Source organism: Biomphalaria glabrata, chromosome 10, assembly GCF_947242115.1.
Source record: "Biomphalaria glabrata chromosome 10, xgBioGlab47.1, whole genome shotgun sequence".
NCBI lineage: Eukaryota > Metazoa > Mollusca > Gastropoda > Planorbidae > Biomphalaria > Biomphalaria glabrata.
This window is the reverse complement of record NC_074720.1, coordinates 20,183,675-20,199,887: the sequence shown is the minus strand read 5'-3', so window position 1 is coordinate 20,199,887 and position 16,213 is coordinate 20,183,675. Positions and strand designations below refer to the sequence as shown.

The 16,213-nt window shown below is 38.2% G+C and overlaps 1 protein-coding gene across 4 annotated transcripts in view; it reads left to right on the top strand.

Moving 5' to 3' along the window:
* Positions 1–16,213, top strand: part of LOC106079956 (transcription factor SOX-5-like) — a 163,281-nt gene that overhangs the window by 52,392 nt on the left and 94,676 nt on the right. For all 4 annotated transcript variants that reach the window (XM_056043674.1, XM_056043673.1, XM_056043672.1 and 1 more), the window contains exon 2: positions 13,656–14,268. In XM_056043674.1, the coding sequence (XP_055899649.1) occupies positions 13,660–14,268 (609 nt within the window). In that variant the 5' untranslated portion in view covers positions 13,656–13,659. The remainder of the gene's footprint in view (positions 1–13,655; positions 14,269–16,213) is intronic.

Below are 16,213 nucleotides of genomic sequence, written 5' to 3'. Positions count from 1 at the left end.
GTGCAATCGGTTGGGTGTCAGTGGTAGTCTTACTAGCTCATAGTGGCGCCCTAGTAGACACTTCCGTGGAGAGGAACATGCATGGACTAACTGTTTGAGCTGAACTAGCGCTCAGTGTAGTGTGTCATGCTACTGGGAGTTTTTTTTTTTCTTTTCTTCGAGGCTTTGGGGTAGAGATACAACATGACCCATTAGGACCCATAGCCCTGCCCAGAAGATCCAACATAAATTGTTAATACAAAAATTAATTAAATAAAAAAAGGAGAGAGATCCCCTGTAGCCGTTAACAGAAAATGGTAGTTTTCCTACGGTGTTCGGTGGTCACCCCATAAGTGTGTGGAGGAATTCCTCGAACTGCAACACTTTCCTCAGTTTGACTCTGGAGTGAAAACTCCCAAGGAAGAACATCTTGATAAGTAGTACAACCCATAACAGAATGGTTCTGACCATAGAACATACAGGCAGGAGCGTAGGCTTAGTGTCACTGCTGCAATTCTGACCATGGAAATAGAAATCCTTCTGAATAGCCTAGAGATACTAACGAAGTCTATAACTCTTAACAGACTTTATCCCAGGTTGGATTCTAAAGAGAATAGTTGGCAAAAGAGGGGAATGAGTTTTTATACTTGACAGCACGACCTTCTGGTAGTTCTTTGAATATTTTGTATCAGAAGCAGAAGAAGAAAAAAGCTTAAATCTCGCAGTTGAGAAGTTTGAAAAACAAATTGTTCCATCTTGAATTCTCATTATTAAAGTTAAATTGTTGAAATATTTTGATACCAAATTTCCTTCTAAGTTACTTGTCAAATAAGCCACTTCAATATAGTGAGTACTTCACTAGAGAGAACCAATGCTTTGTCTGTCAAAGTTTTGTTTATGTATATTTAAGGGGATGGACTTGGTGAAGACTGGACATGACATATATCTAATATATAAAGTAGAATGTAAGGAGTATGTAGGAATGTATATCTTTTAGAGCGGTCCAAACCATTGGACCAATCCGATTGAAACTTGCCAAGAATGTGCCTTAGATAATAGTTGGGATCTTAGGCTAGGTCAAGTTGTCCAACAATTAGAGAGTTGACTAGAGCCATGGTCAACGAGACATAGATTGTAACTATGGAAACAACATAGACGCCGTATATTATGTAACAAAATGTAAAGGAAACGAAAAACAAAAAAGCCCCGACCAAAGCCGGGTAAAAAATGACCTAGTAAAATATAGTCTTACAGTAGTTTAACATTATTTATTTTAGACTTTAGTTCCATTAAGAATATAGACGCTATACGCCTAATAAATTTAAAATGTGGCTTTATTAGTGAAATTAATCGTAATCCTTATATTAATTTTTTTTTTTTAGAAGTTGAATTATGAATACGGGAAAAAATTTAGAAAATGTGGGTAAAACTTTACTCCATGGGTAAAACTGTGATTATCAGAATTAATAATGCGAAATAATTATAAACTCAAAACATGGAAGTGACCTTCTCTTTTGGAACACAAGTTTTTTTTATTAATACAATTCTAGAACATTCTTTCTAACATTCTTGTATCTTTCCTATTCCATCTCCTACACATCTCCGTTGTTTAACTTCCGAAAGAATTTGATGTCAAGAATCGTTTTAACAATGATGGTATTTTTTAACACGTGTGCTGCCCGCCCCTCCTCCTATTACTGTTCTAAAATGTTTTCCAAATTTCAGCATTGACTTTTAACTTCAGTCCCAGCATTGACTTTTAAGTCCAGGACTCACTATTAGCTTGTAGTCTACTCCATCTTTCCATGGCCTCGTTTCAAATTTGTCTTTTTTTTTTCTTTTTTTTTTGTCGACCATCATAAGTAAAGATTTACCTAATTGCCTGAATGCAATTTGTCTTTCCCATTCACTTTGTATGGAAGGTGTGGCCTGAGTCTTGTTTGATTGATCCCTTGTCATGCTAAGCCATCGTTGAAGACTGTAGTCGTCGGCTTTCAAATTAAAAATAAGGATTGTTAGAGCGTTGTCTTAGTTTCGTTTCTTTCCCTCTCTAACTCTTCAATTTTTCTCGTTTTTTTTTTTCGACATAAGGGAATAGACAATTACGACTTCAAATGAACTTCGAGTTACTGGACAGCGGCTGTCAATGTCCAGAAAGTAGACTTTATTGACTTGGACATTTTGGATTGTCATTAGCAAGAGATCAATAATCAACTGTTATCTCTTTTTATCTTCTCAAACTATTTCAATTGAACATTAAATTGTGTGTGGTGTACATTCTGTTACGTTTTGAGGTCACTCACTCGTTTCCAGGCAGTACACGTCATGTGGTGAGTACCCAGGGTCATGTTAACCTCATTGTTACACTAATCGTATTTTGATATATATATCTCTCTCTCTTTTTCCTCTTTCCCTTTTCCTTCTCTCTTTCTCTCTCTCTTTCTCTCTCTCTCTCTCTCTCTCTCTCTCTCTCTTTCTTTCTATCTCTCTCTCCTCTTTTGGTATCAAGAGTCAATGCCACATTGTTCACGACAAAAGAACAAATCACAGTGTTGGGAAACAAAGTTGGTTACAAACGGGCTGTCTTTACAAACGGGCTGTCTTTACAAGCAGGCTGTCTTCACAAGCAGGCTGTCTTTACAAACGGGCTGTCTTTACAAACGGGCTGCCTTTACAAACGGACTGTCTTTACAAACAGGCTGTCTTTACAAACGGGCTGTCTTTACAAGCAGGCTGTCTTTACAAACGGGCTGTCTTTACAAGCAGGCTGTCTTCACAAGCGGGCTGTCTTTACAAGCAGGCTGTCTTCACAAGCAGGCTGTCTTCACAAGCGGGCTGTCTTCACAAGCGGGCTGTCTTTACAAACGGGCTGTCTAGTTGACATAACTTCTCTCTGTCTCAACGTAAGAATGAGATCGAATGAAACAGAAGATATAACTGAAGAACTCTTTATGCAGAGTAGTGGAAAGTGCAAATCCGAATATCTAATGATCGTATCAATTATCAACATACCTGTATTATTATTCGTGTTATTGATATTATATCCAGGAATACCCTCCTATTTAAAATTGCTAAAAATAACAGCACCAACAACAAATAACAGATAAATTTAAAAAATAAAACAAAACAAATATGTCAATACTTTGTCGACCACAGCGTACTCAGAAAGCGTTGTCCATCTTTCAACATCACCAAACTCTGTATCATTCCATTTTTTGTTTTGTTGGCTGTCACCTTCGCCAGAGTATATAAGATTATTATTATTCACCAGAATGCCATTGTGTAGTGATTATTGTTTCCTTGAAAGGATTTGTAAAAGTAGAAAGTGTCATTGATTTGTAACAGGTGTTAGTCTTTATGCAACACCTCCTCCATCATACTGCAAGACACTGACCGGAACACTAGAAAGGCTTGGACTTATATAATAATGAGGCTTGCCTTCGTGTCTGAAGATTAAGAAAGAGTGCAATACGCGGTTACACGGACCCAGCTTTGACCTACATATTTTGCCACATGCAACGCAAACAACGCTATTGTTTACTGAGTGGTTGAATGGACTTTACAAATAGTTTAAAGTTTAGTTTTGTTGGGTTTGTGCTATTAGTTAAAGTCTTACAATCGTATGACATGCGTGTGTCTGGGTGGGCGTGTGTCTGTGTGGGCGTGTGGCTGTGTGGGCGTGTGTCTGTGTGGGAGTGTGTACACGTATAAGGTCATAACGTAGCATTACAATAAAGTGCCATAGCCTCAATTAATAGACTTCCCTAGACTGCCCTACTAGACTGCCCTAGACCTACTTGTTGAGATTCTGAAAAGATAAAAAGACTTGCGTCCAAGAAATAATTTCATTTTAAAATCTTATCATGACCTATTTTTTTTTTAAAAAGGGGGTGGGGGTGGAAGGAGTCTTCTTTTCCGCCTTAAGCCGTCAGTAGTTTGTCTAATTAGACTCGGCGTAAGAATACATCACGTGACCCTGGTATCACCAGAGTACGCTGCCCCTGCTATCGACACGGACGTGATTATCCCCACTGAGCAAGTCCAACTGTCTGTTCTGCTGATAGCGCCCTCTGTCTGGCTCCTAGCGAGGCACGGCTTCCTCCTCCCGGTGGCAGGGAGGAATAAAACTATCGTGAGGCTAAGAAATTATAAGGGAGGACCAACATCTCTCTTGGTGGTGTCTTCATTCATTTGGTCCATTTTTCTTTCATTCATTCATTTCTTTAGCTTCAATGATTTATTTTCTTTCGTCTCTTGTGGTATCATTTCTTAGATGTGCTCTGCATTCATTTAATATATCTTAGATCTATAATATAAAGCAGTATGTAAGGCGTATGTATGTATCTATGTATGTATGACTATGTATGTCCCAAATAAAAATAATAACCGTTTGACCAATCTTGATAAAACTTAGCATCAATGTTGCTTAGATCATGGTGGAGACCGTAGTGTATGTTTAATGTCCTTACCACAACTGAAATGCCCTAAAAACAGACAAAAAAGTACCCAATTGTATCTTTATTAAAGTGCGAAACTTTTTAACAAATCGGGTAAAACCGTTTCCAAAGTATTTTATATTTGATATAAACATATCGGCTTAAACGGTAAACCCATTTTCGAAATCTACTTTTATTTTCGTGGTGAAAGAAAAAAAACTGAAAAGGAACATTAGCAAAGTTTGACATAGATCTAAATCCAATCCACTAGATTAGTCATACCCAAACTAAGGCCAGCAAGCCGTGAGTAATAGTCCTTAATATAATGTAAGTTTAGAAAATACAACAAAAACAAACATATAGGTAACTCTGCCGGAACAAGTAAAACGAAGAACGTTTGAGCTACGAGGCTTTTATCAGCTTTAAAAAAAAAAGACAAACAATGAACACTATTGGATAACACTATAGTTAACGTATGTCTGGCTCCTAGCCTAAAGCTTATTTTATTGGTTTTGTGTTGACTGTCCACATCGTACGCTATTAAAAAACCGATTTCTCCTTGATTGGGTCGTGATCGAAAGAACGTGCAGCGGCGAACTCAGGCTCTCATACTCTCAGCGGCGACCCCAGGCTCTCATACTCAGCGGCGACCCCAGGCTCTCATACTCTCAGCGGCGACCCCCAGGCTCTCATACTCTAAGCGGCGACCCCCAGGCTCTCATACTCTCAGCGGCGACCCCAGGCTCTAATACTCTCATATTATCATATTATATGGACAAATATGTAAGCATTTTTTAAAACTAAATGTAAGTGTTTAATTTATAATAGACAATACACATATTTATTCATGTGTCAATACTAAAATAACCTAACGTTAATACATAAATATCAAGTAATATACGATTTTAAAAATGGAATAGATATATCTCATCCCTTTCTCCATGCCTACTTTAATGTGTTCGACCATAAGACGCAGATCTAGAAGTTGATAATTAATTTTAAGACAAAGTGGAAATTCTTGTCTAAATTCATCCAGCTAGTGAACTTGAGAATCTATAGATCTGGCTTGTAGAGAAAAAAACAGTTCATGAGACAGAGATCACTTTTTAATGATCAGGAGACAGCGGTCACTTTTTAAAGATCATGAGACAGAGTCTTTAAACACCAAACTAATGTTACAGTAAAAAAATTTGGTCACAACTTCATTTTCTTTCATCTTGTCAGTTTGTTAAATGTTTTACATGTTTCGGATGTTCCTTCAGAGTTGAAAATAGTTTACTTCCTATGCCAAACTTCCCGCAGGACGACGGGGGATGGGAGCGGGCAGGATTTGAACCCTCGAGCATCGATAAATCCGAACGACAGTCCAGCGCGCAAGCCGCACGATCATGCAGCCATTAAGCTATGGTCAAGAAGAAACAAGAAAATTATTAAAAAATACATTTTAAAAGGAGGGAAGAACTCCACAGTTACAACTTCACCCCTCAATACTGCAGAAGATATCTCATTTTCGATATCAAACTAAATAATTAATTACCAATTATTAAATGACTTATTGGTTACATTTTTTTTATTCATTTTTTGTTTAGTACAATAAATAATTGTTTGAAGTGTCAGCTTGATCCGAGAATGGGTGTAATAGAAATAACGTATACTATTATCCAAGGGGATATAACCCCAAATATTTTGCCTTATCTCTGAATACTGAAGAATTAATTTCCTTTGTCGGTATCAAACAAAATAACCAATTAGCAGTAATTAATCAACTAATCGGTTGATTTTTAAAATTGATTCATGTATTGTCTTCGCCATGGAATAATTCTGCTAAGTTTCAGCTTGATCCGATCGACACCTTCGGTCACGGAGGTCACGATCCGAGAATTGGGTGTTATAGAAATAACGTGTTCAAACTTTTGAACCGGACAAACAGACATTTTGAAATCAACTTTGTAAAAACAAATTTATATCAACTTACAGCTTTGTTTCAGTAGAATGTTGTAGCAGTAAACGTCACTGTCAAACTCTAGAATGAAAAAAAGAAAAGAAATGGTTACAATGTTGGACAAATCTTTGTAAAAAGGTTGTGACAAAAGTTGTGTTTATTATTGACGTTTTACTTGAGTTTCTTTGCTGTTCCCAGTCAAACTTGACATGAATACAACTGCTCTAGACATCAAGTACAAGTGACAAAAGTACGAGACGCGGTATAACCTTAGATCTTTTTTTTTTCAATTCGAACACAACATTTAACAAAATCTGTAAACCTTCCATCGACCGTTGGTTGGTATTTTTGTAAGTAAATTTTTCGTTCCAGTGGCAGGGAGAAATAAAACTATCGTGAGGCTAAGAAATTATAAGGGAGGACCGACATCTCTCTTGGTGGTGTCTTCATTCATTTTGTCCATTTTTCTTTCATTCATTCATTTCTTTAGCTTCAATGATTTATTTTCTTTCGTCTCTTGTGGTATCATTTCTTACATAAGCTCTGCAGTCATTTAATATATCTTATATCTATAATATAAAGCAGTATGTCTGGTATGGCATTGTCACTTTTTAATTGACCTGCAAACTAGCTTTTTTTTTTTAAATCATCTCTTCCAATAGTTATTTCATTATTTATTTAGGCTCCATTCTATTGCCATATATTTCTCCTTATTGCGTTCTCTTCTTTATCTTTCTTTCTGTATTTTATTATTTTATTGATGTCATTCGTAATTTTAAAAAAAAATAATAAAAGAAAGAGCAGATTACTCTGATATATAGATTACTTTGATAAATTGAGTAAATAAACATTCTCAAATGGTCTGAGTAAAGTTTCATTTGAGATGAATAATAGCAAACAATACTACACCTAAACCTATTTCCCTAAGTTCAAATAGCACTAGTGTGTATTTTAAAGGACGCTAATTTGAACTTTTCTGATTAAACTTTTTAATTACGTTAAACAAAAAGTCGAAATATCTTTAGCCGGGATTTAAATTATGATGAACATAGATCTAGATTTTAATTATGATTACATAGATCTATAAACTAGATTTAAACTATGATCAGGTTTACAGAGATCTAGATTTGAATTATGTCTACAGAGATCTAGATGTTAATTATATTTACATAGGTCTAGATGTTAATTATGTTTACATAGATCTAGATCAGGGGTTCTCAACCTGTGGGTCGCGACCCCCTTTGGGGTCGATTGACGATTTGCCAGGGGTCGCCTAAGACCATCAAAAATATGGACTGTTATTGTCTATTCTTCTATTGCTGTTTGTGTGTGTGTGGGGGGGGGGGGTCGCGGCAGAATGGGGGATTGTAAAAAGGGGTCGCCGAGCATGAAAGGTTGAGAACCGCTGATCTAGATGTTAATTATGTTTACATAGTCTTTACATAGATCTAGATGTAAATTATGTTTACATAGATCTAGATGTTAATTATGTTTACATAGATCTAGATCTACATTTCCATTCGATGCTCTGCGCGCCACATTTTGATTTAGGAGAAAACTTCAGCCCAATCTTTCCAAAACGCCAGTGCTGTTGACCCTTGTCAGCTTTTGATGTCATGGAGTGGCCAGGCTCGAATATCACCGGCTTCTGATTACGTCATTCAATAGCTGTAATACAGGAAAGGTCATTGGGTCAAAGTTGAAGTGGAGTGGTCGAGGAAGCTAGTTCGTACCTCTCTTGATCAGTGTTTCTGAAGACTGATGATTTTTTTCCAGACTACTTCTTGCACCTATTAATAATATAAGGCTTTGAGGGAATCCCGGAAGTTATTTTTACAATACCTCTTCTCAGCTTGCAAATTCTTCACTGGAAAAAAAACAAAAGGTCTGAATCGAAAAACAAAAACATGGCTGGACATTGTTATCGAAAACAGCTCTAAATATTCTCCTTAAAATTTGACAGTTTAGTATTGGAAATAACTGGTTTTACTGTTATTATATTTTGTTAGTATAAAAATATAATAATTCAATTTGGTCTGGAGGTCTAGAAAATCTTTATCTTGAACTCATCTACGTCAGCGGGTATTCCCGCATGTCTTTAGTCAAGAGTGACCTACAGAAATGGACGTCTTCTATGCCTGGATCTATGGGTCTATCACCAAATAGAATCTGTCTTTTAATGTTGTCTTATTAAGAGCAAAGTAATCGCTCTTAGAAAGAGTCGTTTGCTTCGTAAAGGAACAATTCTTTAAAAAAATACTTTTTAATTCAAATAGGATCTTCTGAAAATGTTTTACTTGAAAAATATTCTAATATAAATTTACTAGATTGCAAACACAACAGATTTGTTTCTTGAGAAGATAAGATACCCCACATATTTAGATTAAGGCTTTGAGGATCGCCGCCTAAAGAAAACTATTCGAAAAATAATTTTAAAAAAAAAACACAAAACAGTCTTGTTGAGGACTTTCTCTTGACCACTAGGTGGTCTGGGGGAGCACTGTAAACTCCTATAGTGGGGTCCGGGGGCGAAGCCCCGACGCCAAAAGCGTTTTCTTGCATTCTTCACTGCAGAAACGCATTCTCCTGACATCTACAGCTCATTATTCATCCTATTGAAAAGGACCTTTTGAAAATGTTTTACTTGAAAAATATTCTAATATGAATGTACAGGCCCTTACTACATTGCAAATACAAGCGATTTGTTCCTTGAAAAGATCAGATACTTGGGTTCAGAACTCATCTCATTTGTTACTCTTAGAATGAAAAATTTCGTATGAATTCTAAATTTTCCAAAACAAAGTCTTTCTTAAAATATCGTGAGCGATTATATAAACTCTGTCGCCATATTTGACTATTCTGTGTTAAAACGTCATGTTTTCGTCTGGAAAGGGGAGAGGGCGGTAGAGTGAAAACAATTAATCCTCGCTTCTTTGTATAATTTCTGCTAATGATTGCATATGGCATTAAAGAATAGGAGGTGGGGTGACTCGATGTAAGAATTTAATTTATAGCATATATAAATTATATTAGTGACATTTTTAAAAATTTTTGTAATTTCTAAACTAAAATACAAAAAGAAAAAAGTATTTGTTTGTCCGATTGCATGTATTGCCCCTCCCACCTGGTACAACACTTTTTCATTTTATATTTACTAATGATAAAATTTGAGATCAGAGTCTGTGTGAGATATAATATACAAATGGGTTAAAACATCAATATGTACCTTATATTATATAGTAATTCAACTAATTTTGTTCACAAACTATGATTTCTAAATAAAAGTAGGACCGCCCCCCCCCTCAATTAAAGGGTTTAGGTTGGAAGGGCAGTAGATGTATTCACCCCCCCCCCCAATCGGTTAACAGGGAAACGACATAACATAAAGATCGGTTAAAATATCAATAACACGTTTTAACTATATAGATATTTAATTGATTTTGTTGACAAGCTGTGATTTTTACAAATAAATTGGACCGCCCCCCCCCATTCGAAAGTTTATGTGTGGGGGCAAGATTGATTCCATCGCCACCTCCCCATCCCACCAAATCGGCCAACATACTGGGGGGGGGGGCGAAATAATCTAAAATAGGTTGAAATGTAAATTATTAGTATATATTATTAACATAACAAATAAATTCGTATACAAATTGTGTGATGCCTTTACATACATTAGTCCTCTACCCTCTCTTCGGGGGATGGGGGGGTCGCCCGATGGGGGGGGGCAATCGCCCCTACCGCCCCCCCCCCCTGGCTCCGCCTTTGGTCGTACCCCAGTCATCATCTTGACTGGTGGACAGTGCAGAAATCAATCACGTGACCGCAACATATACCTCCCAACTTGTGCCTGGTCAGATGACCTCCTCCTTTAATAGAAAGAGAGGGACAGAGTAGAGAAGGAAAGAGAGAGAGAGAGAGAGAGAGAGAGGAGTTAAGAGAAAGTGAGAGAGATACGGAGAGAGAACAAATGACAGAAAACACTAGAACAAATAGAGTTAACAAGAAATGGAATGAAAGTTCATTGTACGATTAACTTGATAATAGCCTCAGTGTATTGTAAGTGTGTGAGACAGTGTCACTGCGTGTGTGTGAGACAGTGTCAGTGCGTGTGTGTGAGACAGTGTCAGTGCGTGTTTGTGTGAGCACAACAACAACCTGTGTGACGTTTAATGTCTATCGTCGAATCACTTAAAACATCTACGAACTAGGCGCAGCAGCGGAGTAGGTGGATTGGGGTCGAGGTGTAGGGGACACAACTCTAAGCGCTCCCTACACACACACACTTCAGTCCAGCTTCAATGTTTCAGTGGAACTCTTGTCTTGAAGGGACGGCCCCCTGCCCAGTTGCTGAGAGCCCTTCCATGTGCTCGTCTTGTTATGTACGTGCATCCGCTCACATCAGCGCCCTGGCCTCCCTCTGACAACGCCACTCGTTGTCTTCCTAGATCTGTTTCTCATTCTGTGCTCCGTCATCACCCCGCATCACCAAACACACATTTCATAGATAAGTGCCCTTTTTGTTGACGCCCTCTACCCCACCCCCCTTTTTGTTTTGTTGACGCCCCCCTCCCCATCCCATGTCTTTCCTTCAGGGCAAAGGCAGCCACAAACTTTTTATATATATTTTTTTTTGTTACTTCTAAAGCTGCGAAAACAGTTTAACTGCATGATATCTCTGGAATGTCCTGCCAGGACACTAGGACATTTGTTCGCGGCTGCAAGGCCGTAAAAAGATTTCTGTTGTTTCGCCTTAAGGGTGGACCTCTGACGAGAGGGGGGTGATGGACAAACACACACACAAGCCCATACACACACACACAGACAAAGTTTTATGAATGAATCAGTTTCTGCAAAGAACTTGTTGCAGAGTTCGTGTGAAAATGTCCGAGCCTGTCATCAGATGACGCCGACATACTTTGTTGTCTTACCTTAGAGACAAACTGGGAGATTGTTTGAAATGAAGAAGTTATCCACCAGTACAAAGTGGTCCAGGCTAGAAAAACACATGAAGAGAAGGGGATGAAAGTGAAACATATAAGCCAGAGTCACTGACGTTCACACGTTCCGTTTTAACTGTAACTGCACGAACCCAAAGCCACCTTTTAGTAAACAATGACTAATCAATCCTCAGTTCTTGCTACATTAAGAAATTAAATTAGGTTAGTACTATCTACTACTGTTAATACTATTTCCTCAGTAGAGACTGTCAAGGGAGACTACACTGAATTCTGTTTCCCTTTCAACTATCTCTAACCTAGCAGTGCCAGGGAGTGAACATTAATTTAAAATAATAATTATTATTATAAAAAAATAAATAATATCGTCTTTATGCTTGATATGAATGTGATATGAATATCTTATGAATGATATTTTTTTTTGTCATAAACTAAACACTATCAAGGACGCTAGATGACATGTTACTGTTGCCAACTAAATATAAAACAATCCACTTGTGATTTTAATGACACATCACCATGTGGTGTCCAGTCGCTAATTAGAATTGTTACGTTATGTTTTGTTTGTCAACCAGTTTTACGACATAGAGTGAACGTCTAAATGTTTGCTCCTTTGTGTAATCACCTAGCGCCCGATGAAGAAGAGGTTAAAAGATTTGATGGCCAAATACTAAACATTGCAACCACCCTTTAAAAAAAAACGTCTAGCTTAGCAACACTTCCTTTCGTTTGTACACCGGAGACACCAACAAGATGGCTAGTTATAGTTGTTTTTTTTTTTCCCCGCCACGTCAAGACATCACACACACACACAAACAATACAGAATATATTTTTAAAATGAAGTTTTTTTAATCATTCACTTTTCTGTGTGGTAATGAAGCTGTGCATGTTAATTTGAGACTTAAACTCTGCCAAGTCATTAGTTTTCTTGGCTGATTCAGGCAACCTTTCCATGCTCTAATGGCACTGTTGAAGAAGGACCACTTGAATGAATTAGTCCTACCAAATGGATTTTAAATGGAATAAGAGATGTTCCTTTATTTTGTGTGTTTTTCTGAGTATTTTATTATGTATTGTTTTATGTATTTGTTAGTTATGGTCAGTGTATTATTGATACTTTCGTCTTCTGTCCAGAAGTGTCTTTTGATTATAGACTAGATTGCACTACACATTAGCACAAACATTCAAACGATGTCAGTGAAATGAGCATTCATACTGTTGGGTTACGAAAAGGAATTCGCCGCGTAAAAGTTCGGGAGTTGCTTATTTATTTCGGGTTAGGTTTTAAAGGGCAGCGACACTAAAGTCCTACTAAAAACAAAGCGACACTAAAGTCCTACTAAAAACAAAGCGACACTAAATTCCTACTAAAAACAAAACGACACTAAAGTCCTACTAAAAACAAAGCGACACTAAAGTCCTACTAAAAACAAAGCGACACTAAAGTCCTACTAAAAACAAAGCGACACTAAAGTCCTACTAAAAACAAAGCGACACTAAAGTCCTACTAAAAACAAAGCGACACTAAAGTCCTACTAAAAACAAAGACTAGAGTTAGTTGGTGAAACACAAATAGTTCCTATGTTCGCCTCTTTAAGAAGACAGACAAGCTTCCTTTGTTGAGAAGTGCTTTGAGCTATTTGTTTAGTGACGACGAAGTCGTAGTCCTTCAGTGTCGAACGAAATGTTATGAAGAGACATCACTCTTGATGATCTCATTACATTGTTGACCTTCGCCTGTGTTGAACTGTTAGTTGCAAGTTGAGTTATTGCCCCTCCGTTTGAGCATTGCTTACTACAGACACAGTGCAGAGGTTTACAACTTTTCCACAGTCTGATCCGAAATTAGCATGTGAATTTACCTCAGAAATTCTGACTTTTAGTCAATAATTTAATTACTATTATTATTAAAACCTAAAAAGCGAATCAAATATTTGTCACAGGAAGTAGTTTAATTTTGTATTCAGAAAAAGAAAAAAGCCGAAAAGTGTTTCAATGTACAAAGTCAAGTCAATTGTCTAGTATTCTATAGCACTGCTATCATACTTCACCCCACAGTGTATTTGTTGTTGGTACTGTGATTTATTTGAGAATATAAGCAAGATAATCTTCGAATCTAAAAGTGTAAGGAATAATTACTTATTATTTTTAAAAAACATTTTCATAAAAACCTGAAACTTTTGATAAGAGAATGAAAGAAGACAAGAGAAACAGCCGATTGTATTTCATTATGCTATTTACTTTATTTATATATATGTTCTCTTGTGTATTCTTTGTAAGTCATTGACTCCCGTTGAAAGTTATCTCCACTTTAACATTATCTTCTCTTGTTTTTTTCACAGGAGTATGTCGTCAAAGAGAAAGAACACCCCAACCAAACTCCCCAAAGAAGAAGGTCAGCTAGTACTTGGTCTGAGCTGCTCAGGATCCTCCTATGACATGCTAGAAGAAAACGAAGAAAACGTGGCCCACTCCAACTGTGACACCGACACTGACCAAGATACTGCCGAGGAAATCTTATCTTTGGACAGGGTCAAAGAGCGGCCCCTCCAACAGTGCGACCTTGACGACGGACATCGAAGCAGGCCCGCTACGGACGGCGAGTCTGAGTCTGAGCAGGAGGATAGGTCCCGCTTAGACGGACACCACTCGGCACTGCGCCCGCTCTCACCGCCTGCATCGAAAACGTCGTCTTCGCCACTGTCCGCCCTGTTCCCCAGCCAGAGGCGGTCCATGGAGACAGTCCTCAAGAGGCTCAACTCCAAAGCCAATGATGTCCCGTCTGAAACGACCTTGAACTCTGGTCAGGAAATTAGTGACAGCCCTAAGGTGATGGACACCGTGCAGGCAGTGCTGGCAGGGGAAGCTACTCTTAGCGAAAAAGAGAGACAAATCAGTGAAATGATCAACCATCTTCAGAACATTCGCGAGAATCTGAGCAAGCAGAAAGATCAGGTAATTTTTTTTTCGACATTTCTAGCAAAATATTCGCCTCTCATCTAAAGATCATGGAAGCGGGCATATTATATATATCAGGTGGGAATTTTACGAGGTGGGGGGGGGGGCAAACAAAAGATTGAAACTTATTCATGTAAAAAGAGATTCCTACATATTTCTTTTAGGTGACAGTATGTTTCTTGTAGAGTCTGTGTTCTTCATCACAAAACGTACTTTATGTTTACGAAGTTCTTGTCTAGCCTGGCCATTGCAGGATGAGCCTGTACAGGACTCTGGTGAAGGATGTATTCAATGCTTGCGTTGTTTAATAAGCGAATGTTTTGCAACGGCGGGTGTAAATCTGGACATTTTTCGGTATTGTATGCAGGAAACGGGAACTGATCTATAAACTATCTTACAATACTCATAAAGTAATGTTGGATCACATGACCTACCATGTATGATTAGTGAAACAGCAGTATCATACGTTGTAGTGCTGGATACTTGATCTTAGCAAACATTATTATCCTACATTTTAATGATTGCTAATTGACAGTCTTTTTTTTTATTTGAAACTCTAAGTAAGCTATTATCTATGGTTGGAATAACCAACAATACACAAACTACCCTGCTACATCCTCATACAAAGTAGGATATACAAAGCATTAGACATACATAGCATAGGACAAACACAGCATAAGGCATACATAGCATAGGACATACATAGCATGGAGCATACATAACATAGGGCATACATAGCATAGGACATACATAGCATGGAGCATACATAACATAGGGCATACATAGCATAGGGCATACATAGCATAGGGCATACATAGCATGGAGCATACATAACATAGGGCATACATAGCACAGGGCATACATAGCATAGGGCATACATAGCATAGGACATACATAGCATGGGACATATATAGCACAGGGCATACATAGCACAGGGCATACATAGCATAGGGCATACATAACATGGGACATACATAGCATAGGACATACAAAGCATAGGGCATACATAGCATAGGGCATACATAGCATGGGGCATACATAGCATAGGGCATACATAGCATGGGGCATACATAGCATAGGGCATACATAGCACAGGGCATACATAACATGGGACATACAGAGTATAGGGCATACATTGCATGGGACATACATAGCACAGGGCATACATAGCATGGGACATACATAGCATGGGGCATACATAGCATAGGGCATACATAGCATGGGACATACATAGCATGGGGCATACATAGCATAGGGCATACATAGCGTATGGCATGCATTGCATAGGGCATACATAGCAAAGTAAAATATCGTAATCATGGAGGCATCAGCGAATTTCTCAAAGCTAGATCTATACCAGGGTGCAAGCTCGATATCTTAGGGTAATGAGGCAAACGCTACTCGACCTGATACAAGATTAAGGTTACCTGTTACTGTGCAGTAACGTGCGCACGCGCTCTACAGAGTAACCAAAAGTGAGACGTTATGCAATAAGCCCAGAGAAAGGCAATAAACATGTCGTATGGAGCATTGCGTGATGTCATTGATACACTTGCCAGGTACGGAACAGAGAAAGGAAAAGGGAGGGGTAAGGAAAGGGAGATGTAGGGAGTTTTTTTTTCTTTTTTTTTGACATGCGCATCCCAAACTGTCCGCCAAGATCCGGGCGATGAGTTACTTGCAAAGTTGGCCTTCCAGGATAAAACGGCTTGATGATGTGTTTAAAACTTCACACTACTAGTATTCAGCCATCCATTGGCTTCTGTGAGATGTCCCACAATTTTTAAGGCGTGCTTGCTTCTCCCGTACAACCCCTCCCCCCGCCCTGCACACTTTCTCTCCAACTCTTTCTCCCTGCCTTCCCCTCTCTCCTTTCGCCCGTCCGTTTCATCTTCTGACATTGGAAGTCTGGTAGACGTCATAAATTCTCATGCCCGATGGA